Genomic DNA, 27458 nt, shown 5'->3' with positions numbered 1-27458 from the left:
TGGCAGCTTTATTCGTAATAGTCAAATCACGGAAATAGCCTAGGTACCCGTCAGCAGGAAAACAGATAAACAAGCCACAGTATGTGCATGCTATTCAGCAATAAAAAGGCACAAACTGCTGAGCTCTGCAACAACAGGAACGAATCACAAAAACACCATGCTGAATGAAAGAAACCTTATACCAAAGATTATGTACCACATTATTTCACTTATATCAAGTTCTAGAACAGGCAAAAATAGCATATACTAGAATTCAAATCAGTGGTTGTTTCTAGAGTAAGGGAATGATTAAAAATGGCCCATGGAAACTTTATGGAATAATGGAAATGTTTTAAGTTTTGAAAGGCGAGTGGGTTACATGAGTACGCATTTGTCAAAGTTGATCAAACTGTAATAAGATCTGAGCTTTTCATTTATGTAAATTATACCTCAATTAAAAAAATTTTTTTGAACCACTAAGAATACATGGAATCTAATATGACTGAGAACCTAAATTAGAGGATTAATGAGCAAGCAGTAAAACATCTACAAATGCAAACTCAAATCATGGACCATTATGCATGCTCAGTAATTTTTAGATGATCATTAATGACAAAAGTACATGAATAACCACAGAAAACAGAACATATCCTGCCCTTCAAAATAAATGTTATTCAGTATTAAAATAAAGCAAAAGGTGTGAGAAATGTAAATCAGTAAGAATACCACTTCTATAGACTATAGTACAAATACCCACAAATTAATTTTTATTAGCAAATAATAACAATAATGCTTACATCATCAGATCCTGTCTCAGAAGGCCTTGCTTTTTTGGGTGCAATGACTGGGGAAAGTGATCCTTCAAAGTCAAACTGAAAGATAACCCCAAAAGAGAAGCAAATTCATATAAATGTATCATTGTCAACTGGTCAACTTAAAGAATTTAGAAATCAGTTTCACCAACTACGGAAACTAATTTTGCATAATGAAAGAGAATAGATACTTGGGCTAAAGCCCTCTAACTCGCCCTCAAATCAAACCTTCCTCCCCACAGACCAAGCAATTTGTGTGTGAAAACAATCTGGGCTACAGAGAACAAAAATAAGCCACGAATCAGAAGACACAGCCTAGACCCAGTTTTGAGCAAATCACAAGTCTGTGATTTCTTTGTGATTCAGTTTCTACATTAATAAAACCAAGATGATTACTACTAATCCTAGCATAACTTGTAGGTGTTTTATAAAGATGAAATGAGAAATTATAGTCAAACATGCTTTACCATGTTATAAAAACTCAATAATTATAATTACTAGTAAAATGTTATCATTAAATATTAAATGACATTTGATTTACCATATAGTAGACACGATAAGCGTTAGTAGTATTCCGTTTTGTTAAATAAAGTATACCTATTAGTAAATTGATCTATGTACTCTAAATATTGTATTACCAATTATACAAAAATTACATTAGTAATAACAGAATAACTCAGGAAAAAAAAACAATTATGTATACTTACGTTTCGGGTCCATGCTAAGCGGTCTGTGTTATAACCCATCATGTTCATGAGACAAGTCACAAATAAATTCCACTCGGAGTGATAACTGGGTCCTCCCGGAGCACTGTGGACACTGTACCACTTGACAAGCATCTGAACAGCTATTTCTTTTGGCAGGATGAACTTAATTGCTTGCAAACATGTTTGCACTATTAAAAGTAAAGAATAATTTTAGTATGCTTCCCATGCGGGCATTTCTTTTTCCCTTTGAGTAAGAAAGTTTTCTAACTACTTCTGTGTAAGGGCCAATTACTCTGAAAAGGGAACTGTCACCAGAGACCAAGAGGGAGCAAACATTACCTTGCCGATCATCTGAAATTTAAAACAACTACTAGGGGCGCCTGGGTGGCGCAGTCGGTTAAGTGTCCGACTTCAGCCAGGTCACGATCTTGCGGTCCGTGAGTTCGAGCCCCGCGTCGGGCTCTGGGCTGATGGCTCAGAGCCTGGAACCTGTTTCCGATTCTGTGTCTCCCTCTCTCTCTGCCCCTCCCCCGTTCATGCTCTGTCTCTCTCTGTCCCAAAAATAAATAAACGTTGAAAAAAAAAAAAATTTTTTTTAAAAAAAATAAAACAACTACTAAATTCAACAGGACTTCCAAGAGGTCTCAGGGCACCTTTCCGCTTACTAATTGTGGACCAGAAATAGAAAACCAACAGTCCAGCTTACCTGAGACAAACTGATTTATATTCACTGCCCGGGCAATTATTAATAGCTCCCCATTTTGATCTCAAAAGATTCCAGTTTGGGGCATCTTGGTGGCTCAATCAGTTAAGCGTCCCAAATTTTGCCCAGGTCATGATCTTAGGGTTCATGAGTTCGAGCCCTGCATCAAGCTCTCGGCTGTCAGCACAGAGCTCTCTTTGGATCCTCAATCTCCCCCTCTCTCTGCCCCTCCCCCACTCATGCTCACTTGTGCTCTCTCTCTCAAAAATAATACATACATTTTTTAAAAAATATATTCTAGTTTGGACAATAAAGATCATTCTATCAAAAACACAATTTCTACATAAGTTCAGATAAAATACTGCTTAAATATGTATGTAATATTCAATAAATATGTAATATTCAATATATGCCACCTCAAATAGCAATGCTTACCTACCGTTAAACAGTGTTCTGCATGAGTTAACATTCCTGTTAACCAAAACTTTGTAACTTTTAATTATTTCTGACACCATTCAATTTATAAACATTCTACATGTTTTTGTCTTAAATAGATCAGTTAATACTACGTAATTTCTACCTTTCTTATGGACTCCACACCATTGGATAAATATCAGTTACAGTGCTCTGCTGTCCTACTACTGCTGTGAAGAGACCTGGGTCTGCTTTTCGTACCAAGTGCCCCCAAACTACAATGTTTTTGCATTCTCACATCAAAAGAGGATCGTTTTCTTCCTTTCCCATTGTCACCAGGCCCATCCTCAGCAGCATATCCTTTTTCTCATCAAATTTACTATGTGTGTATACATACAGCAAAAATTAGAGTCAAATAGAATAAATGTTAGAAAACCAAATAACCACGTTTGTCATGGTTGAATCCAAAGTAAGTGTAAACCAGATACTGCCTGAGGAGCTGAGGACACTTAAAAGTACAGAAACTTATTGACTTCTGCTTGGCTATAAGAGTAAGATTTTACTCTGTTTTCATTTATTTTATTTAATCCGTTATTTGTTTTTATATACTTTGTTTAGGCTTACACTTTCAAGGCACATAACCTTGAAATTACTGGCTAAATACCTGTTAGAAAAGCAAGGTATCTCTACACCTATTCATAGTATCATTTTACCACACCAATGACAGATATTTACTAAAATGAAAAAGTCATCCTAACCTACTTACCAAATTCCAGAAATCACACACAATCTGCCAATGCTTTGCTTTGGCACTTAGATTTTGAAACCAATAGATGTTGTGAATTTTCTTATACGTTCTTTTCTTAACTTACAATTATTGACAAATCCTTTCAATCCTGAGGTTTTCTTTACTATTCTATCTTCAGAAATATTCTCCACCTAGTATTTTCCAAATTGTATTTCAGTAATAATTTAAGCAGACTCCAATTTTATTAAAATATGTCTGACTGTATTTTGACAATATTAAGTCTTATTCAATTAAGGCAATTACGTTAATTTCTCAATTTATGTAACAACTGATTTATTTTGTGATTAAAAGCCATCACCTAGGACAAAAACTATTTTAGTTGCTTAGGTTTCCCTGTTTCTCAGATTTTCTTGCAAGAGGCATGTCCATATATTATAATCTCACCGCATGGCATTCTTCCACCTAAAAATCTCAAGAGAAAAAGAACCAGTGTACCCCACACAGAGTGGACACTGAAAAATGCTCCCCAGCTCTTCACAGCCTCTCTGCAAAGTGAAAAATTCAATCCCATAATTTCAAAAACAGCAAAATTTTTAAAATCCCAATTACTATTATAAATCAGCAACTACTACAAATCTCACCAATCAAACTGAGAATACATGGAAGTGAGGTCTGACCTCAAACATACCTAATTCAGAGGTGGCAATTTCAGGAATAGTAATCCTAACCATGGAACCGTTACTCAATTCCTAAGGGGAAAAATGGAAATAAACAGGAGCAAGTAAATAGAATTTGTGCATTCTAAGTCTTTGAATGTCTTAAAAATGCTATGCTTTGTAAGACTGTTTGCCTATCAAAACAAAATTCAAAAAATAATTGAAAAACAAATATTTTTCGAAAAAAAAGAAAAAAAAAGAAAAACAAATATTTTTCAAACAGAACTGAATACTTCCAAATTTCAGAAACTATAAATGTGCTTATTTAAAAAATATTTCCAGGGCTCCTGGGTGGCTCAGTTAGTTGAGCTTCTGACTTCAGCTCAGGTCACAATCTCTCAGTTCATGAGTTTGAGCCCTATTACATAGGGCTCGCTGCTGTCAGCGCAGAGCCCGCTTCAGATCCTCTGTCCCCCTCTCTCTCCTTCCCCCCACCTCTCTCTCTCAAAAAAAAAAAAAAAAAAAAAAACTTAAAAAACATTTCCAAAAGTTCTTGTTTTAATGAAATGTCTAATTTTTATATGCTGAGTCACTATCCCTGCAAATTAATTTTTAATGAAAAGACAAATGTCAATAGAAAATTCAACTGTTTGAACAAGATCCATTTTCAATAATTTTTTAATAAGAAACTTTAGAAAAACTGAGAATTACTTTAAAGTAGAGGTACAAAAAATAACACACTGCAAGAGAGTTTAAAAATCATGAAAAAATGCTTTCATTTTTCAGATAAAATTCTGCATTCTGACAAATTTGAAAGGAAAGTCATATTTCTTTTTAATTTTTTAAATATAATTTATTGTCAAATTGGCTGACATACAACACCCAGTCCTCATCCCAAGTGCCCTCTTCGATGCCCATCACCCATTTTCCCCTCTCCCCCATGCCCCATCCACCCTCTTTAAGAGTCTCTTGTGGTTTGCCTCCCTCCGTTTGTAACTATTTTTTTCCCCTTCCCTTCCCCCATGGACCGTTAAGTTTCTCAAGATCCACATATGAGTGAAAACATGTATCTGTCTTTCTTTGACAGACTTATTTCACTTAGCATAATACTCTCCAGTTTGATCCACGCTGTTGCAAATGGCAGGATTTCATTCTTTCTCATTGTCAAGTAGTATTCCATTGTATATATAAACCATATCTTCTTTCTCCATTCCTCAGTTGATGGACATTTAGGCTCTTTCCATGATTTGGCTATTGTTGAAAGCACTGCTATAAACATTGGGTACATATGCCCCTTCGAAACAGCATACCTGTATCCCTTGGATAAATACCTAGTAGTGCAACTGCTGGGTCGTAGGGTAGTTCTATTTTTAATTTTTTGAGGAACCTCCACACTGTTTTCCAGAGCGGATGCACCAGTTTGCATTCCCACCAAAAGTGCAAGAGGGTTCCCTTTTCTCCACAAGGGATAGTCATATTTCTTAAAGAGCTACCTACTCTTTTTAATACAAATATACTTACCAGAGTTACTCTGTTACGGACAGGGTCTCTTATAGAATGAATGTAAGTTCCAAGCTGCTGGAAAGTACAATCCTCATTATAGAGAGAGTCATGAAGTTTTGAAGAATCCCTCAGTTCTGCAACTGGGGAGAATAGAACAACCTGTAAAAAGTCATAAATACAACACATATGAAGTATTTTTGTAGGAATTAAGGATAAAGAAACCTTTTGTTACACATGGTCTACCCAACAATTTTACGTAATGATTTAAAATCATTCTGCTCTAGATACGATGAAGTGCCTCTCAGCTGGCAAAGATCCTCACCCAAAGCAACTAGAAAAAGTCAGCAAAATAGCAAAACATCTGATAAACAGGACTGGAGAGCTATGGAAACAACCCAGACCTGAGGGGCCAAGATGCAGGAGAGAAAGAAGCGAGTCACAGGGAGGTAGCCTGAAATTCTTACACTGTTCTTATATATACACTGCTCTTCCCAGTCTTGGCATTTGCAGTATCTAGCGAGGATTTGGTAGGGAGTACGGATATGCTGAGTGTGCACTGAAGGGCACCGCTAAGAGGAAGAAGAGGCAGCAGCACTTCCGGCAATCTTACAGGGCTAGACATGTAGACTGTAACTTGGGAAGCCAAGACAGAGAGGACTTGAGGATCTAAGACCCCAGAGAGAAAGGAGAACAATGAGAAAGCAAAGAAACAAGACAGGTACAAAGTGGTATTTCCTCTACAAATATTTGTTCTGAAAATATGAGAACATTTACTTGCTCGATTGTAGGTATTCAAACAAAAAACTTAATTGATCTTAGTTACTCATTACATGCAGTCCTAACTACTGACCCTTTCTATGTCCCTATAATTCAAATTACAGGCTATCTCTAAGTGAATATCTTGTCAACACTGACAGCCAATCAAGTATATTTATTAAATACAAGCTTCTACTCCCACAGCTGCCACAAAAACTGAGTTCCGCTGGTCCTGAATCTAAGTCTGGTGCACAGTCAACCAGAGATGTGGAAAGCCATTGGCCAATGTGTAATACTGTGATCTTGTCACCTCATGGCTACCACAAAGACACTAACCATCACAGCTTAATGGAATTCTAAGAAAATTGGGAACAATTTTACATTATAAAAGACAAAAATTCTTCCAAATCACACAAAACCCTGACACTTCTCCTGCTCCCTTTTGAATGTTCCACAAATGTCCTGGCTTAAAGGGAAAAAGCTCCACACTACACATATTTAGAAAATAAAACCAGGACCTAGACATTAACTGACACAATTAACTGCTGGTACCACACTTCATTTTGAACTTCCCCTACACATCTGCACCCAATGTCTCTCAAATACAGACCTCCTTTCTCCAGGCTTCTAGGTAAGCATGGGTATCCACCTAGCTTGCTCAGAGAACTCTGACCCTTGTTCCCCAGCACGTCTCCCCAGCACAGCACAAAAGCAATCTCTGACAGACTCTGCCATTTCCACTTCTCCAGATCTCTTATGTCACTCTCCTCCTTTCCAATATGCTGCCATAACTCCAACCCTCTTCCCACCTCCTGAATGAACACAGAAAACACTCAGAATTTCACCGGTCTATCTTCAGTTCAAAGACAAACATCTAAAACACAGATCCTGGGGTGCCTGGGTGACTCAGTCGGTTAAGCGTCCAACTTCAGCACAGGTCATGATCTCATGGTTTGTGAGTTCGAGCCCCACACTGGCACTCTGCGGTCAGCACAGAGCCCGCTTTGGATCCTCTGTCCCCCTGGAACTCTCTTGCGCGCGCCCTCTCTCAAAAATAAACAAACATCCAATTAATTAATTAACTAAATTAAATTAAACACAGATCCTAACATTTATAATTCCATCCTCAAAAACCTCAAAAAATCTTCTGGCGACAGCATTCAGAATAAAAACCTTTTCATCCTCTCTGCCTTTAAGAGCGTGTTAGTAAGAGTATAAACAAGCTCTAACATTTACTAGCTATATGAGTTTAGACATGTAACCTTCTTATCCCTCTATGTACCCATTTGTAAAATGGGGACCAGTATCTTCCCAACAAACCCATTCTGAGGGATTAAATGAGTTTATACATAAAAAACACTTAGAACAGTGCCTAGCACATAGACTCAAAAACAATTTATTATTACCCCCTCCCTACCCTCCCCCACCCAACAGGCTACTTGTATGTTTTTGTTTTTTTGTTTTTGTTTTTTTTTTTAAACCCTTTTTTTTTTTTTTAATTTTTTTTTTTCAACGTTTTTTATTTATTTTTGGGACAGAGGGAGACAGAGCATGAACGGGGGAGGGGCAGAGAGAGCGGGAGACACAGAATCGGAAACAGGCTCCAGGCTCTGAGCCATCAGCCCAGAGCCCGACGTGGGGCTCGAACTCCCGGACTGCGAGATCGTGACCTGGCTGAAGTCGGACACTTAACCGACTGCGCCACCCAGGCGCCCCTGTTTTTGTTTTATAAATGAACTGTTTATGGGGTGCCTAGGTGGCTCAGTCGGTTAAGTGTCCGACTTCAGCTAAGGTCATGATCTCACAATTCGTGGGTTCGAGCCCCACATCAGGCTATCTGCTGTCAGCACAGAGCCTGCTTCAGCTCTTCTCTCTCTCTCAAAAATAAACATTAAAAAAATAATAATAAAATAAACTATTTTTGAGAGAGGGAGAGTGAGAGTGGGAGAGGGGCAGAGACAGAGGGAGACAAGGGAGCCAAAGCAAGCTCTGCACTGACAACACAGAGCCCAATGCGGCGCTCAAACTCACAAAATCAAGAGTCAGATGCTTAACCGACTGAGCCACCCAGGCTACTTGTACTTTTATAAGCATTCATTCATTCCACAGACTTGAGTCTTGCATGCTATAAGATAGAAATATGATTATGAAAAAAAAAAAGAAATATGAATATGCATAAAAAAACATTCAGCACTTACCTGCCTCCACACCCATGTCTATATGATTCCTCTTTACCCCAAATACCCCTTTCCATCCACAGATATCCTACTTATCCTCAAGGTCCAAACCAAGTCAGACACACCTCTCAGATAGAAGCCTCTGGTTCTGCCACATCAACCCATCAGGATATAACTCCCTATCGGCAAACCTGCTGTGCTACTCTCTCTTCCTCATTTGTAAGTCTCAATACTCTACCTTAAACTATCATCTCTCATGCAGACAGTACGTCTGTTCCACCCAAATCAATTTATGAGGTTCCTAGATGAAAAAGAATGTATTATTTTCATCTCTGTAGTACCTTCCACATCACAAAGGAGGTCAGTATGTGCATTGAACCATCTGTGTTTGAAAACATATATATTCTACAAGTATTAGATAAACTTCTAATTCTGTCATTTTTAAAACAGAAAAAAACCGTGGGAAGAACTAATATTTTTGACCAAGCTTCTTTAACATTTCTTTTCTTTAAACATTTATTTAGTAAATAGACCTACCCTATAACCCAGCAGTAGCACTGCTAGGAATTTATCCAAGGGATACAGGAGTGCTGATGCATAGGGGCACTTGTACCCCAATGTTTATAGCAGCACTCTCAACAATAGCCAAATTGTGGAAAAAGCCTAAATGTCCATCAACTGATGAATGGATAAAGAAATTGTGGTTTATATACATAATGGAGTACTACGTGGCAACGAGAAAGAATGAAATATGGCCCTTTGTAGCAACGTGGATGGAACTGGAGAGTGTGATGCTAAGTGAAATAAGCCATACAGAGAAAGACAGATACCATATGTTTTCACTCTTATGTGGATCCTGAGAAACTTAACAGAAACCCTTGGGGGAGGGGAAGGGGGAAAAAAAAAAAAAAGGGGGTTAGAGTGGGAGAGAGCCAAAGCATAAGAGACTCTTAAAAACTGAGAACAAACTGAGGGTTGATGGGGGGTGGGAGGGAGGGGAGGGTGGGTGATGGGCACTGAAGAGGGCACCTTTTGGGATGAGCACTGGGTGTTGTATGGAAACTAATTTGACAATAAATTTCATATAATAAAAAAAATTAAAAAAAAAATAAAGTTTATGAATTAAAAACCAAAAAAAAAAAAAATTAAAAAAAAATAAACATTTATTTAGTTTTGAGAGACAGCGAGACAGAGCATGAGTAGGGGAGAGGCAGAGACGGGGAGACATAAGATCTAAAGCAGGCTCCAGGCTCTGAGCTGTCAGTACAGAGCCCGATGCGGGGCTCAAACTCACAGACTGTGAGATCATGACCCGAGCCGAAGTCGGACACTTAACCGATTGAGCCACCCAGGCGCCCCTGACCAAACTTCCTTAAAACACTATTAATTTGGGGGGCGCCTCGACAGCTCAGTCAGTTAAGCATCTGACATCAGCTCCGTTCATGATCTGGCGATTCGCGAGTTTGATCCATGCTGACAGCTCAGAGCCTGGAGCCTGCTTCGGACTCTGTGTCTCCCTCTCTCTCTGCTCCTCCCCTGCTCACTCCCTGTCTCTTGAAAATTAATAAAAACGTTAAAAATAAATTTAAAATAATAAAATAAAATAAAACACTATTAATTTTTGACGATACCTAGTTAGTTACTTACCTCATCCAAGGATCCAAGTAGTTTACTGAGAGGCTTAGGAGTACTGACACTGTCAAGTGGAGTGCTGGGCCGAGGCATTGTGTTAGACATTGTCAGGGAAGGAGCTGGCAGCCCCGGAATGAAAACCTTTCCCACCTGTAAGCAATGAAAAGATGTGGACAAAAATACTGGCTTTAAGGTATCGTACCCTTAAATAAAGTGTTATGGCACACAAGCATATATTTCTTTTGACATACCAAATTTTACACACCAAACACGACTAAAAAACAAAAAGAATTAAAATTTTAGTAATGTATTAAATTCCACCATCCAACTACAAATATCTTGGTATCATTTCTCTTGATCTGATTCCTTCTCTTCATTACTGATGACTTCCTTCTGGCAGGAAGGAAGGTGAATGCTAATACAGTCACAACGTTGTACAAAATTCCATATACTATGCATTTTCCTACCATATTGGTGGTAGAGACAGCAGGGACAGTAAGCTTTCAGAGACTATAAGCAGTAATCTTGTTAACTACATCTCCAGGCAGAGAATGGACATCAATTACTTTCAAGGGGCTAAAAAAGTGGGCTGAGTGTTGCTCCAGAAATTAAATCCAACATAATCCAAACTGTGCTCTCGAGCTCATAATGTGCCTTCCTTCATAAACTCTCAAATATTTCTTCTTCAAAAAACTTTATCTTAGCTATCCATGGGGTTCTCAGGAAAAACACAACAGAAATTCACATCCACACAGGCTGAAAACTCCCAACAAGCCTCAAAGGAAATATTCAGAATTTAAATGAAATTCTAATAATATCCATATATGTCAATATACTACTCAAAAGCTAATAAAATTATAAACGTCACCCAAGCAAAATCTTCAGGATTAAAAACCCAAATGAGAGAACCAGTATATATAAAGTTTTTAAAAAGCTATGGGGGGGGGGGGGGGCATGCCTGGGTGGCTCAGTCAGTTGAGCCTACAGCTCTTGATTTTGGCTCAGGTCATGATCTCGCGGTTTGTAGGTTTGAGCCCCACTTTGGGCTCCAAGCTGACAGTGCAGAGCCTGCTTGGGATTCTCACTCTCTCTCCCTCTCTGCCCCTCCCCTGTTCATGCTCTCTCTCTCTTAAAATAAATAAACATTTTTAAGAAAACTTTTAAAATGTTATAAGAGACCTCACGTTAATGAAAATACAGAGTAAGCACGTTCCATGCTATTCCTCCCACTAGTTACAACAGAATCTGCACAAAATTGTTAATACAATAGAATACATTGGCTAGGGGCCAAAGAAACAGGAAAAAACGTAGGATGATTCCCTAGACATTTTTGTTTCTTCCACTCTTTCCATAAGCAGATCTTAAGCTCTCAAGGGGCCTGCAACCCAGAAATGGCCACAGGTGCAAACCAAGAGGCCCCAGGTAAACCTTGCTCTTTTTAGACAAAGTGTCAAGAAAACAGTGACCAAGCAAGACAGAAACATCTTCACCATGCCTGCTCCACTCCAGGAAAACACTAGGAAAAAAAACCATGGCCCTCAGGCTCCTCCTTATCAGCAGCTGTGGTCTGGAGACTAAGAGCAGAGTTCTACTGTTCCCTCTGCAGGTGGCGTCCCTCCCCCAGCATAGGGACAGTGAGCCAAGCCTATCTTGCACGGCTGCCCTGCATAACTAGGTGGTATCTCCTCCCCTCCTCATCAGGCACTGTAGGGGCAGAGACTGTGGACAGAGTGCTGCTTTCACTGCCAAGAGGCAGCCCGTCTGCACCTCCCCAAGGTGTGCAAAAGCTATGAAGGGGGAGGAGCACTGGCTTTCATCCTTATTCTACAATAAGGCAGCATACCTCTCCCTTTCCATCGTCCACAGAAATTGTGGGTGAGGCACTATGTTCCATCCCCACCCTGCAATAACACGGCAGTAACTCCTCTCTGTCCCAACTAGGAAAGGAGAGGAAAAATGGAAAGAATCAGAGAAAAGGATTTCTTAAATACGTGTATGAAATCCTGTGCAGGCCTCTGAGTGAGCCATGTGTGAAACTGACCAACAATGACACCGTAAAAGATGTGAGAACTAAACACTGATCTGTAACACCACTCAGTTCTCAGGCTGTCCTCTGGGTAGCACAGAAGTTGGTGCGACCACAATCTCATTAAGACAACTGACAAAAGAAAAAAATACAGGCCCCAGAAATACTGCTCTCCCTGGCCCAAGAATCAGGAAAGAAGTAGCCTAACAAGATCGAAAACTTTTAGACAATAACCAACCTACTCCAGACAAACACCATGGGAAAAACTGTGCCCCACCTCTCATCCCTGTCAGCAATGGCCAAGAAGGGTACCTAGACTTCCATTCTAACCAGCTGTAACAAGGCACAAATTTGGAGACAAATTTAAAAAAAGAAGAAGAAAAAATACAAACAGAACTACGGATTCACAAGAATGTAAAGCAGCGTTCAGAATGCTCACACACCACTGGAGGGAAGGAGTAAAGGGAGACGTTGTAGACCAGTACAACCGGTACAACTTAAACCTTGGATGACAATTTGGTACCACATGGCCAAGATGAATACGCATAGACTCAGAAGGTTAAGAGATGTGTGTAAGAATTTTTTTAAAGCATTATCAGAGGAAACAACCAAAGTAACACAAATACTAGTGCCGGTAAAATGGTAAAAGTTTTGGTAAAACCAAAGGACTACTATGTAACAGTGAATGAGTAAACAGCTACACATTGACATAGATAAACCTAAAAATTATAATAATGTTGAACAAAAGAATGAAGTCATATATGGTATGATTTCCTTTATATAAAAATTCCAATTTGGGGCGCCTGGGTGGCACAGTCGGTTAAGCGTCCGACTTCAGCCAGGTCACGATCTCACGGTCCGTGAGTTCAAGCCCCGCGTCAGGCTCTGGGCTGATGGCTCGGAGCCTGGAGCCTGTTTCCGATTCTGTGTCTCCCTCTCTCTCTGCCCCTCCCCCATTCATGCTCTGTCTCTCTCTGTCCCAAAAATAAAAATAAAAACATTGAAAAAAAAAATTTTTTTTAATTCCAATTTAAGGAAAACTAAACAACTTACTCCTTAGTGGCATGTAGATAATTGCAAAAAAGCTAGTAATAAAAATAAGGAACTGACTTATTACAAAAGCCTAGATGGTGTCTGTCCAGAGGGAGGCAGGGAACACCCTGCAGACTATAAAGATACTGGCAGCATTCTAGTTCTTAACCCGGTAGTGGTTACATGAAGGGTCACTTCATTACTCTTCAAATTATATACACGTATTTAAATTTCATAATTTAAATTTGAGAAATTTATATTATTCTGTATGTAAATGTCACAACTGTTAAAAAATATATATATGGCCAACATATTATACATTTAATGAAACTTTACAAAAACTTTGAGACTTAACAAAGCTACCCATACATCAGTTTCAAAACTACATTCTTTTTTTTTTTAACATTTATTCATTTTTTCTTTCAATATATGAAATTTATTGTCAAATTGGTTTCCATACAACACCCAGTGCTCATCCCAAAAGGTGCCCTCCTCAATACCCATCACCCTCCCTCCCACCCCCCATCAACCCTTAGTTTGTTCTCAGTTTTTAAGAGTCTCTTATAACATTTATTCATTTTTGAGAGTGAGAGAGACAGAGCATGAGCAGGGGACGGGCAGAGAGAGAGGGAAACACAGAATCCGAAGCAGGCTCCAGGCTCCGAGCTGTCAGCACAGGGGCCGATGAGGGACTCGAACTCACTGACTACAAGATCATGACCTGAGCTGAAGTCGGACGCTTAACCGAATGAGCTACCCAGGCGCCCCTCAGAACTACATCCTTTATAAAACTTCAGGTTAACTTTTTTTTTTAATAATCCATCTATACTCATTAAAGGTTCCCCATCTGTGCCAGGTTCATAGCACCAATCCATCTAATGACAGTGAGTCCTAGGCCTCCAAACTGGAACCAACCTAAACTGGAGACCATGTTTTCAACTCTTAGAAAAATCTTCTGCCAAATCCTACAGCCAGGGGGTAACTCATATTAAATATTAAACAAATGAACATTAAAAAATAATAATCAAGGAGGCTGTCGTACAAAAGGATGAAATGCTATATTACTTACCCGAACCACTCCTGTGTACAGCACCAGGTTTCCGCTGCCTTCAAGGACCAGCATGGTATCTATCTTCTGCAAAAAAAAAAAAAAAAAAAAAGACAAAAATTTTATTTTCCAATCTGGGCAATTATAAAACATAAAGATTTTCAACTTCTCAAGAAATGTGCCTGCATTTACCTCCACTGGAGCTGCATCCTTCGCGTGTATGTTGGTGATGGAGCCAAAGATGAGCTGAGTTTTATCATTACTCTCTTGAAACTTTACACAGCTAAATATTAAAATAAAAAGAGAAACAAACTACTGATATGTGCAACAAGCTGTACCAAGCTCAAAGGTATTCTAATAACTGGAAAAAGCCAATTTCTAATGGTTACATATTGTATGATTCCATTTATGTAACATTTTCAAATGACAAAATTATAGAGGCGGAGAACAGATTAGTGGTCACCAGGGGTCAGGGACGGGGGTGGGTGGGTATGCTGTATGGGACTATAAAAGAGCAGCATGAGGGACATCTTTGAAGTAATAAAAAAGCTCTGTATTCTCACTATGGTGTTTGCACAAACCAACATGTGGGAAAACTTCATGGAATCATACAAACACACACAAATGAGTACATGTAAAACTGACAAGGTTTACAATAAGGTCTGCGGATTGTACTAACGTCAATTTCCTTGTTTTGATATTGTACTATAGTTATAGAAGAGGTTACCTTTGGCGAATAGAGTGCAGGGTATGCAGGACCCCCCCTACTATTTTACAACTGCCTATGTTTTATAATTATTTCAAAATAAAAAGGTAAATAAGTGGACAAAAGATCTGAATACACATTTTACCTAAGAAGATAAATGAATGGCTAATAAGCAAATGAGAAGATGCTCAACATCATAAGTCATTAGGGAAATACAAATTAAAAACACTCACACCCACTAGAATGGCTACAAAGAGACTGACAATATCTGATGTTGTCCACAATAAAGAGACTGGGACTCTCATAGATTGCCGGTGGGAATACAAAAGGGCACAGCCTATTTGGAAAGCAGTTTGGCGGTATCTTAAAAAGTTAACATGAATTTACTATTCAACCCAACAATTTCACTCCTTTTTCAAGAAAAAAGAAATCATAGATGTCCACACAAAGATTTCTGCTCCAATGTTCATCGGGGCATAATTCACAATGGTCAAAAAGTGGAAACAAACCAAATGTCCATCAACCAATGAATGGATAAACATAATGTGGTGTATCTACACAAAGGACTACTGCACAGCAAGAGGAATAAAGAACTCATACATGTTACAACATGGTAGATCCTAAAAATCATTATGCTAAGTGAAAGAAGTCAGCCACAAAAAAATACATTTTGTATGATTCTATAAAATCTCCAGAAAAGGCAGATCTACTAGACAGAAAGCCTATAAGTGGTTATTTGAGGTTGGGAGTGAGCAGACTGCAAATCAAACACAAGGGATATTTTTAAGGGGACAGAAATGTTATAAAACTGGATTACAGTGATGGCTACGTTAGCCCTGTACGTTTACTAAAAATCACTGAAGTGTACACTTAAAACATGTTAATTCTTTTGGTATGTAAAATATTTCAGTAAAGCTACTTAAGTCAAAAAAAGAAAAGAAGAAAAAGTAGCCCTAAGTTTACTTACACAGAATCAATGGGAAATCTACGCACTTACCGTAACTGGAGCTCGGACTCCACTAAAAAGCACAAGAACTTCTGCCCACATAGGTCAGACGTAATAAACACTTTTGAGGCCTGTGAATTTTTCTCTCTGTAGTAGATATGGTAATAAAGTGACTGTCAATGCTGGTTCCAAAATCTACCATGGTAACTATTAATGAAAATATTCTGCAAGAAATCTTAAAACCACTCGGGCCAAGCAGTTACAGTGAAGACCCAAAAAACACTTCTAAGATTAGAACTTCATGATCTCTAGGATTCTTTTCAGCTCTCTGATTCTGAGTCCATTCCACAGCTTTTTTGGGGAATAAATTATAATAAATTTAATCATTATCAGTGACCTTTTTAATTCCATATTATTAAAGTTATCTACTGCTAAGCAATGCAAACTTGAATTCCTATCCCTTGTAAGGTATAAGGGGTCACACTTCTTATAACATGACCTCTCCTATCTATCCTTTCTTCCTCTCAGATTAGGCTCTACTTCATCCCTCTTTTTAAAACCATACCTCTAATTCCCAATGATTTCTTTCTGGAGTGGTACAGAAAACCATAATTCTGTAAAATAAGGATCTGCAATATTTTCAATTTGCCAACAGATATGTAAAGACAATGATTTTTAAATGTAGGAAATTTTTATTTGTAAGAAACAAAAACAGAGAAGCTACTTCAACATTGTATTCACAGCCTTACCTTTCTCCAGCTATACCCATTCCCTAACCCCTAAGAAAATGCATTTGCCTTCTGTTTCACAGAGTAGATGTGGCTGTAAGGCTTCAGCCCAATCTCCTGCCCTATGTATCTGATAACCATCCCCATCTTTCATCTCTACCCGCCCACCTCCTCCCAACACCCCCCCTAAAGCCTAATCTCTCCACTTGTGCTCCTTTCTGGTTCCTCATTCCATTCATCATTTCCTCTCTCCTGTATTTTTTTAATGCTTTCCCTACTTTGGGTATATTCCTTACAGCCTACTCTTTCATATTAAGATAAAAATCTTGAAACATGAGGATGGACTGAATATTAAATCATATAAAGGACTTACTGTTAATTGGCTGGGTATAAAAATGGCACTGTGGTTAGGTAAGATGTCCTTACATTTTAGGGATATGCAGAGAGATTTAGTCACGAAGACTCATTTTCTCTAATGTAATTCAGCAACAACAAAATTCTCCCTTGACCCTGACACTCCCTCTTTTGCTTCCTCATCCCCAAAGGCAATCCTTAAAATAATCTGTATGTCAACGTTCACTCCCCCAGGCCATATTTACTTCTTCCACTGCATTCCACTCCACAATCCCTCTCCAAGGGCTCTGGCCAAGGTCACCAGTGAACTCTCTGCCATGCAGGTACCTCCTCTCTGAGCTCATCTCTTAGTGCCACACCTCACCAGCACCTGACAATACTGGCAGCTTTCTTTCTGAAAGGCTGTCTCTTCTTATTTCCCGTGACAACTCCGCTGCTTCTCCCACCTGCGCTCTCCCACTTTGTCTCTCTGTAGCAGTTTTGTCTCTTTTCTGTTTTCACTTCCAAAAACTTAAGTTTCCAACATTTCAGTCCCTAGCCCTCTGACTCTATACCACCTGATCAACTATTTGGAAGTCTGAGACCCCTTATGAGCATATACTGAGTATTTAAACCTTCTCCTTAGGAAGAGGCCTATATACATGTGCACAGGATTACTGCATGATGCCAGCTTCCAGAACCTCTGCAACTGCAAGCTCATCCACAGGCCCTCCAGGAACCCAACTTCCACACACTCCTTAACTTCCAATCCCCCTCCTTGCCTCAATCATCACTTAGAAGCCAACAACTTCCTTCCACATTTATTGCTCTGCTCTTTCCCCTGAGTTTATGACCCACACATAAAGCACCTCCTTAACAGCCCTCATTAAACAGACCATCTGTAAAAGGTAATCTCTCTCTCTCTCTCTCTCTCTCTAAGCCGCCCCTTTCTCAGCACTTGCCCTTCCTTCCTGCACAAGCAAAGCGAGAGTATTTACACATACCACACACTCATACTTCTGAACTTCTGATCCCCCTGCCTATGTGCCCTTCTTCCCTTTCCCACCTGGCAAATACCTAGTCATCTTTCCAAAGCCCTACCAAAGAGTAGGCACTTGCCTCTGTGTCACCATCCTTTAGCTGTCTCTTTTTGAACAGGGACAGTGACCAATTTGCCTGTGAACCCACAGCCAGTAGCACACACACTGGAGTGGGCTGAATTAATAAATGATTAAAGAGAATATAAAAGGAGACCACACAGAACAGAGGTCTGAGTTGTGTTTCCCAAAAACAACAGCTGACACTCAGCCAACATAAAGAGAAAACTTTAAAAAAAGTGCTATAAAATCCCAGGTTTCTTAATCTACAGAAACATCATTAATCTCTCTAAAACATCAAACACCTCAAATCTGAGAGATTATTACTACTAAGGAAGAAATAGGAAATGATAAAAGAATATTTTTATAATCACTTTAATCTCACTAATATCCTCTATTGAAACTGATGTAGCCTTAACATTTATCTCTGTATTTTTATAAATATTAACAACTGATTATATTAAAAAATTAAAAGGAGGGGCGCCTGGGTGGCTCAGTCGGTTGGGCGGCCGACTTCGGCTCAGGTCATGATCTCGCAGTCCATGAGTTCGAGCCCCGCGTCGGGCTCTGTGCTGACAGCTCAGAGCCTGGAGCCTGTTTCGGATTCTGTGTCTCCCTCTCTCTGACCCTCCCCCATTCATGCTTTGTCTCTCTCTGTCTCAAAAATAAATAAACGTTAAAAAAAAATTAAAAGGAAACTTCAGGCAAAATACCAAGTAATTTCTAAGACTTATATCAACATTTTTCTTTGGATATAAAAATATATACTCCAAACCTTATATTAGTAATCGTTTCTGTCCATAAATGGTCAATACAAAGTTCAGGAACAATTGGCTCTGTTTCTGGTGCAAGGAAGGAGCCATTAGAATTACTATTCGGAGAATGAGAAATACTATGTCTCTTTGGAGACTGATTATGGCTTGAAAGGTTGAACCTCTGCACCCCTGAAAAAGAGTGCACTCCTAAGGCAGGAGAATGAGCACGACTGCAAAATAAACAGAGAGAGGGCATCACAGTTAATAAGGCAGGCTGACAGAACACGGTTTCCAATCATACTTTCCAAACCTATGTACCGAGTGCATTCATGGCTTAATCCCAGTCAGAAAAACATTTTTTTAAGGAAATAATTAAATGGTTCACATTAACATATTCTAAAGATTTAAAATTCTTGTTAGAATTCATCCTTTTAAAAACTGAAGCTTGAGTTCATTTTCTGTCTTAGAAAATGAACTGTTTATATTATTCAAAAAAGGTCCAAACTACATTCCTATATATTCAGACATGTACATACCAACAAAACTATGCCCGTCTATTACCAGATAGATATTAACAAAAACAAAAATGCTAATGCAAATTAAGACCAAAAAAATACATACATATATTTATTTGCAACTAATATTCATCAAATTGCTGTCACTCAGTGGAAGAAATGAGGCAACCAATCTGATGAGAATAGGCAGCTTCTAAATAGGACTTATTTTATAAAACTGCCAGGAGACCTAGATGTCTTAGCAAAAGTAAAACAACTGGGATAATAGCTATTTTCCCTAAAAATACCCCAAGAGTTGTCAACAGAAATTTTAAATCCTTCAAAATATTAAGAGAAAGTTTGAGAAGAAAGTATCTCTTTCTTGGGATATCTTGTTTAAAACAAGGAAACACTTCCACACTTAATTCCCACCTTAGAGCTGCCATGTTGGAAATAGAAGGTGAACGAGAGTGGAGACTGGGTGAGGAGGTCGAGCGACTCTGACTGTGAATGGAGGAGTAATTCTGGAAAGGTGAAGCCACGGGGGAATCTCCTTTGGAGAGGCTTCTGAGGTGTGCTGTGAGGGAGCTACTAGTGGCCACATTCTGTGGGGTTCCCCCTGTTCAGAGAACTTTAAGACAACATTCTCTTCCTTAAGTCAAAATGATGAGAAGGGGGGGAAAAAAAAGGCAATAATTAGATCAAAAGGGTTATTTCCTGGTGAGAATTCAGGGTAGAAGCCAGTTATTAAAGACACAATATTTTTTTTTCCTAAGAAGCTCAATCCATTTCACAAATGATTCTTCCAAATACATGTGGAAGTTCTCAGTGTTAAAATCCTTTCATATTAACAAGTGACTTGCCTCTATCCTTACCTCTGGTTTGACTCTCCGGAGAGCCCACACAGAATGCAAACTTTGAACAGTGTCATAGGTCATTATAATGGAAGGGTCAGTGTTGAGAAAAACAATTTTCATTGCATGATCTACAACATATTGCACTCTTGATGAACCAAAAAGACCTTAAAGATAAAACAGAAATGACCAAGGAATTTCATAAGACAGTTCTTTATGAAGAAACTTCATGCAACTCCTAAAGAGAAACCAAGCCAGTTAAGACACAAAATCTGTGATTATATGTATTTTACATATAATATATATTTGTGTGTATTTATTACGTATAATTATATATCTTGTATATAATTATATACAATTATATAACCACCCTGAATTTTTAATAAATTTACTTTGGGTACCAACTCCCTCAAAATACATTAAAGATAAGAGTGTTACCAGTTTCAATTCCACATACATGCAATCCAATGATGAAAATCTGTGCCTACTCACCATTAAATCAGCCACAGGTAGAAGGTCTGTGACTACTCAACAGCTGACTGATTTGAAAATTGCAATCAAATATTCTGCCAAGTTTCACTGCTTTACTGTTCTTCTTCTGTATGAAATCTGTCCTTTATAATAACTATTCTAACAGAGTTGAACAGTACACTACTATTTACTGAGTATATATGCAAAAAAAAAATATATATATATATATATACACACACACACTGAGTATATATGCAAAATAAGTTTTTCCTAGTGAGTTTAGCTTTTACTTCTATAGTAGCCTGAATTGATTTCTATAACCTTATTAGCCAGCTTCCTCAATGATTCCCTCTCAGTTAAAATATTTTTTAAGTTTTAAATAATTATTTTATAAAAATAAGAAGTATTTCATAAAGAAATGAATAAAACCACTCATAATTTCACCATCTCAAAATATCTACTATTAACATATTAGGGAGTATTCCTCCTAGTGTTTTCTCCTATATATGTAAGAACTTTTTATGCTTTTACAAAATTAGAATCATACTGTATTCAGTTTTATATTCTATTTAACATTATGAGTAAGCAATTCCTGAAATCATTAAATATTATTCAAAAATATGATCAATAATGGCTTCACACCATTCAGTCACAGACTCTAACATATTTATTTAGGTTGTAACTGTTACCAATATAATATAGAATTACTAACACGCTTTTCTCTAAAAAAAACAAACAAACAAACAAACAAACAAAAAACAGAGAATAAATAGCTTAGGCTCTGTGGACCCGTACTGATTTCTGCATGTTTTCTTCTACAACCCTTTAAAAACATAAAAACTTGAAAAACATAAAAACATAAGCCTTACAAAAACAAGCTATTGGCTGGATTTAGCCCATGCGCTGTAGTCTGCCAAGCCCTGATACAAAAGATTAAAACTTCAATGAAATTTCATATTGTGTGCTTTGGATAAAGTCCCAAATCGGTCAAAAAATATAAACATTTTGGGGTGCCTGAGTGGCTCAGTCAATTAAGCACTGACTTCAGCTCAGGTCATGATCTCACGGCTCGTGAGTTCGAGGCCCATGTCAGGCTCCATGCTGACAGCTCAGAGCCTGGAGCCTCCTTCAGATTCTGTGCCTTCCTCTCTCTCTGCCCCTCCCCTGCTTGTGCTCTGTCTCTCTGTCTCTCGAAAATAAATGAAAAACGTTTAAAAAAAATTTTTTTAATATACATATATAAACATTGTTTCAGTTTTCAAGTCCTCATTATTTACAATTATTTATCACACTTGGTCACATTTAAATTATTAAAATAAGCATCTAGAAATACCTGTAAGAAGTATTAAAAGTTCTGCATCTCAGCAAATTATTTCATTATGCACAGAGAAAGTGAATCACTAAAATTATATAGTACATACAGGCTGAATAAACTACAATTTTTTCCTCAACAACAACAAAAAACAAGTTTATCAAAGTATTATTTATTTACTTATTAATTACTGAGGAACAGAGTCCAGAGCCATCTACAGGTAGGTTAGCAAGTATATCAATATTGCTGATTGATTACAGGTCCTATTTTTTTTCTTAATGTTTATTTATTTTTGAGACAGAGAGAGACAGAGCACGAATGGGGGAGGGTCAGAAAGAAAGGGAGACACAGAATCTGAAACAGGCTCCAGGCTCTGAACTGTCAGCACAGAGCCCAACACAAGGTTCAAACCCACAAACATGAGATCATGACCTGTGCCAAAGTCAGACGCTTAACCAACTGAGCCACCCAGGCGCCCCATACAGGTCCTATTTTTAATAAAAGAATAACTGTTAAAACATGGTATTCAAGAAGATCTTGCTTTAGTATAAATTTCATAATAAAAATGTTTAAACTATATTATTTCTATAAAACAAGCCCAATTTTCATATAAAGTTCCTTCAATTTCCTATCCCCCAAACTCAAAAAAAAAGCTCTATGAAAGAACTTATAAAAATACACTTACTTCCAGATTTACAAACAAGTGGGGTTATTTCATCTAGTGGATGCAGCATGCTGAACATAGTGGGTAAAGGTTCTCTAGTAATAAACAGATATAAATCAATCACCAACACAAAATGATTCCATTTGTATGCAAATTTTACACTTTGCCTGCAAAAAAGTACCTTCTCCAGATTCCACAAGCAACTAGAAACCTGTCGCCTCAAAAAGCAACCCTCTAAACTTTTCCCAGTATCTTCTATTTCATTCCTAGAAATCCCTCCTCTTATACATGGTAATTCTGTGCATACACACACACACACACACACACACACACACACACACACTCCCTCCCTCTCTTTCTCTCTCTCTCTCATGGAAATCAGTACAGCCCAGGGAATATCTCCAAACAGCAGTCATCACATTACAGAACAGAGTAATGAATAAGCATAAGGCGGTCTTTTTTTTTTTTAACCTCTCTTAGTGGCAGTGTGTCTTTGACAACTAAGAAAGAAATTTAGTGTCTTATACCAACTTACAAAGAAGTACAAACAAAACAAAAAGGGAAGGAAAACTTCAAGTAAATAAAAAGGTGGCATTGTTTTAAGGAGTGACTTTTAAGAAGAGAAAAAAAACAGACCTATCTAAACACAGCAAGATTAAAATCTTTAAGCAATTTTTTAAAAACCGTCAATAAACTTTTAAAAAAGGGTGGGGGGGGGGCCTGGGTGGCTCAGTCGGGTAAGCATCCGACTTCCGCTCAGTTCATGATCATCTCACAGTTGGTGGATTCAAGCCCCATGTCAGGCTCTGCGCTGTAAGGATTAAAGCTGTTAGCACAGAGCTTACTTCAGATCCTCTGTCCATCTCTCTCTCAAAAATACACATTTAAAAATACATACAAACATACATACAAGTGTCCACTACTTGTACCAGGCTATGACAGGTACTGTATGCTCATGCCCTTCAGTAAGCTCACAATTAGGGAAACAAGGTAAAGATGCTACTAATAAGCACCTACCATTTACTGCACACCTAATATGTACTAAGTCCTATTTCAAGATTACATACATTAGCTCATTTAATCTTTGCATAAATCCTAAGAGTAAATGATCGTACTTCTGTAACAGCTAAGGGAACTAAAGCTAAGAAAGCTCTAATGACCTGCCCAAAGTAACACAGTGAAAAAATGACAGCGCTAAGAACTGAGTCTTTTTATCTATAGTATGTGGTTGTTTAATTTTACTATGAAGTGAAGCGGATGGGAGGAAGCAGAAATAATTCAGTGCCAAGTCAGAAATAGAGCTCATGGAAATTATCATCATCCCAAACTTTTAGGTGAAAAATTTTACCTCAAAACATCAAAAAAGCCTGAACAATAATATACTGAACTGAGTAAGCTGAATACCTGGGTGGACCTGGAGGTAACTCATGTGTAGAACTGCTTCGTTCAAACAACAACCCGTATTTGGTGGGCCAAACATTTGCAACCTATCAGGTAAAAGGATAGGAAAAAAACAGAAGTAAAAGAAACTACTCTTCATAACATGTGCTTAAGAAACTATAGAGCATTAGATTTTCTTCCAATTTAATAAAAGCTTTTCCAAACATGATCATTAACGATATATATATGTGTGTATACGTATATATGTGTACATATATATGTGTACACACACACACACACACATATATATATACATTTTTTTTTTTTTTAAGTCCAAGACAAAATCAAATCTAAGCAAGAGCTCAATCAGAAATCCCTGCCACTGGCTAATACTAGTACCAAAATGACAATGTGATAAAATTTTAACAATAGCACTAGGTATGAAAAAGATGATGAGAAACAGGAAAAAGACTACTATTGCTTATGTGCTTTAATATTCCAAAATGATTTCTTTTTAAAATTTAAACTGAAAAAATCTCTCAGGAGAAAAAACCCATAATTCAATTTACTTCAGTAAATAATTTATTTTTTGTGCAAAGGATGGAAAAATAGTAATATTAAAGCTATTAAAATTTGGTTACTTTAATAAAAATAACATTCTTGATTACTACAAGATATAAGAACAGCAATACTTCTACAACCAATTAATTCCAGAATATTCTCCAACAAAATACAAAAACAGTGAAACACTCAACTTACCTGGAAAGGTAAAGAAGCTATATAATCCTTTCCTTCTATGCTATGCATGTTAATACATGAGCTTTGCAATATACATATGCATTTTTCTACTTCATCACTACCTGAAAAAAAAGGGTACAACAAGATTTATTCATTAAAAAAAAAATCCCAACAATCAGAAACTGCCAATTCCCAACAGCACAAATTCTTTAATGTACCATATAAAAATGCATGGGTTGAACCACTATTATTAGTGACTACATATTTTGAACAACAACAGCAACAAAAAACACAAGCAGAGAAACATTTAGAGTAAGATGAAATGAAATTTCAAAAAGAAACTTACTGTAGGCCTTCTCAGATTTATCCTGTGATATGATGAAGTCACACCACAATGCCTAAAATCAAAACAAAATGCTTACCTGAGAAAACTGTATCTAAATGATAACCTATTCACTAATGGCATCTGACTAATAGCAATGACACCTGCATCATACCTGTCCCTCCTCATCAGCTCAATATAATACACCATGGGAACAAAAAAGATGATAAAATTAGACTTAATTAATGATAAATATTATAAGGAAAGACAAACTATGTTTGCAAATAAGTTTTAGGAAAAGAGAAGGGAAGACGAAAATCCAAAAACCTACTGGACAGAAGCCCTGCAGCAAAAGTCAATTCCAATAATGGCCCACCCTCTATTATAGGTGATTACATTAGTAAAGCTTACTATACAAAGCCAAAAGGTTATCGTAAGAGTTCAAAATTGCCAACCTATTTTATAATCTCCAGACTTACATAATGATCTCATCATTCTTAGACTGTCCTAGACTCACTTTAGAAAAAATCTTTAGGGGCGCCTGGGTGGCTCAGTCGGTTAAGCGTCCAACTGCAGCTCAGGTCATGATCTCATGCTTGTAGGTTCGAGCCCTGTGTCAGGCTCTGTGCCAACAGTTCAGAGCCTGTGGAGCCTGCTTCAGATTCTGTGTCTCCCTCTCTCCGCCCCTGCCCACTCTCACTCTGTCTCTCTCAAGAATAAATAATAAACATTAAAAAAAAAAAAAAAAGAGAAAAGAGAAAAAGAAAAAATCTTTAGAAAAATTAACATTTTCCTTAAAGGCCCCGCTTGTAAAATTCAAACTAGGAAAAGCCATTAGACTTCAACTGGCATGCTTAACAATCACATTGAAATTGTTTAATGGCATTTTGTATGTTTTTGTAATTGTAGTAAGATATAAATTTACCACTTTAACCATCCGTAAGTGTACAAATTCAGTGGCATTAAACACATTCACAATGTTGTACAACCTCATCACTATCTACTTCTGGAACTTTCTCATCACCCCAATCAGAAACTGTACCCATTAAAAACTGACTCCCCATTTCTCCCTCCTCCCTGCCCCTAGTAACCTTTATACTACTTTCTGTCTCTATGAATTTGCCTCTTCTAAGAGCCTCATGAAACTGCAATCACACAGGATTTGTCCTTTTGTGTCTACCTTACCATACTTTCAATGTTTTGCCATGTTGGAGTATCAGAATTTCCTGCATTTTTTAAGGCTGAATAATAATCCTCTGTAAGTATACAGTACACATTGCTTATCCATTCATCTGTTTTTGGACACCTGGACTGGTTCCACCTCCCGGCTACTGTGAAGGGCACTGCCATGAATACTGGTATACAAGTATTGGTCTGAGTCCCTGCTTTCAATTCTTTTTAGTTAATTTATTTATTTTGAGAGAGAGAGAGAGAGAGAGAGAGAGAGAGAGAGAGAGAGAATATGAATATCCCAAGCAGGGTCTTCACTGTCAGCACAGAATCCGACACAGGGCTCGAACCCATGAACCACGGGATGACCTGAACCGAAATCAAGAGTCAGACAAACAACTGAGCCACCCAGGCGCCCCTCCCCTCCCGGCTTTAAACTCTTTTGAGGATATACCTACAAGTGGAATTCCTAGATCGTATGGTAATCCTATATTTACCTTTTGGAGGAACCACCAAATTGTTTTCCACAGTGGTTACTTTCCATTCCCACCAGCAATGCACAGCGTTCCAATTTCTCAACATCCTCACCAACACTTGTCATCTTTGGTTTTTTTAATCATCATCCTAGTAGGTGTGAAGTGGTATCTCACCGTGGTTTTGATTTGCATTTGCCTGATAACTAATGATGTTGAGCGTCTTTTCATGTGCTTATTGGCCATTTGTAGATCTTTAGAGAAATGTCTACTTAAGTTCTGTGCCCATTTTTTAATTGGACTGCTTGCTCTGCTGTTGTTGAGTTGTAGGGGTTTTTAATGACATTTTAGCAAATACAAGTTCAGAGAAAAACAGGCACCAGAGCTGCACTCCAATCTGAAATGTCCAAAGTCTGCACTGTACCTCAGTCTCAACTTCCTCTTATGAAACTCTACCCTCCCAGGCTGTAAAACTAGATACTTCAGTCTCCTTTACCCCTAATATCTAAGAAGTCGCTTGCCCTCTCTCTACCTATTTCCCTCAGCCTTGTCTCTCGCCTCCATCTCCCCATTGTCTTCAGGCGCCGATCTCTTTCGGCTGAACCACCACCAAACAGTATTCCAGGCAACAGTCTCTCCAGTCAGTCCTATATGCTCCCACCAAACTAATCACTTCTCAAAATACAAAACTGATCGTGTACTTTCCATTTGCAAAGTAGGGGATAAGCTGCCTTCTGCATACAGTTTAAAATACAAATTCCTGGGGCGCCTGGGTGGCTCAGTCGGTTAAGCGTCCGACTTCAGCTCAGGTCACAATCTCGT

General features: G+C 38.1%; 1 protein-coding gene across 1 annotated transcript in view; it reads right to left on the bottom strand.

The window, feature by feature from the left end:
* Window positions 1-27458, bottom strand: part of ANAPC1 (anaphase promoting complex subunit 1) — a 98403-nt gene that overhangs the window by 62970 nt on the left and 7975 nt on the right. Inside the window, 16 exon segments of the mRNA XM_043604003.1 lie at window positions 777-851; window positions 1499-1686; window positions 4052-4112; window positions 5541-5681; window positions 10103-10237; window positions 14215-14280; window positions 14386-14476; window positions 15897-15992; window positions 18779-18988; window positions 19685-19874; window positions 19877-19904; window positions 20128-20273; window positions 22575-22648; window positions 23958-24040; window positions 24693-24793; window positions 25018-25069. Coding sequence (XP_043459938.1) covers window positions 777-851; window positions 1499-1686; window positions 4052-4112; window positions 5541-5681; window positions 10103-10237; window positions 14215-14280; window positions 14386-14476; window positions 15897-15992; window positions 18779-18988; window positions 19685-19874; window positions 19877-19904; window positions 20128-20273; window positions 22575-22648; window positions 23958-24040; window positions 24693-24793; window positions 25018-25069 — 1737 coding nt within the window.

The sequence above is a fragment of the Prionailurus bengalensis genome, chromosome A3 (genome assembly GCF_016509475.1).
Source record: "Prionailurus bengalensis isolate Pbe53 chromosome A3, Fcat_Pben_1.1_paternal_pri, whole genome shotgun sequence".
Lineage (NCBI taxonomy): Eukaryota > Metazoa > Chordata > Mammalia > Carnivora > Felidae > Prionailurus > Prionailurus bengalensis.
This window is presented reverse-complemented; position numbering and strand designations above follow the sequence as displayed.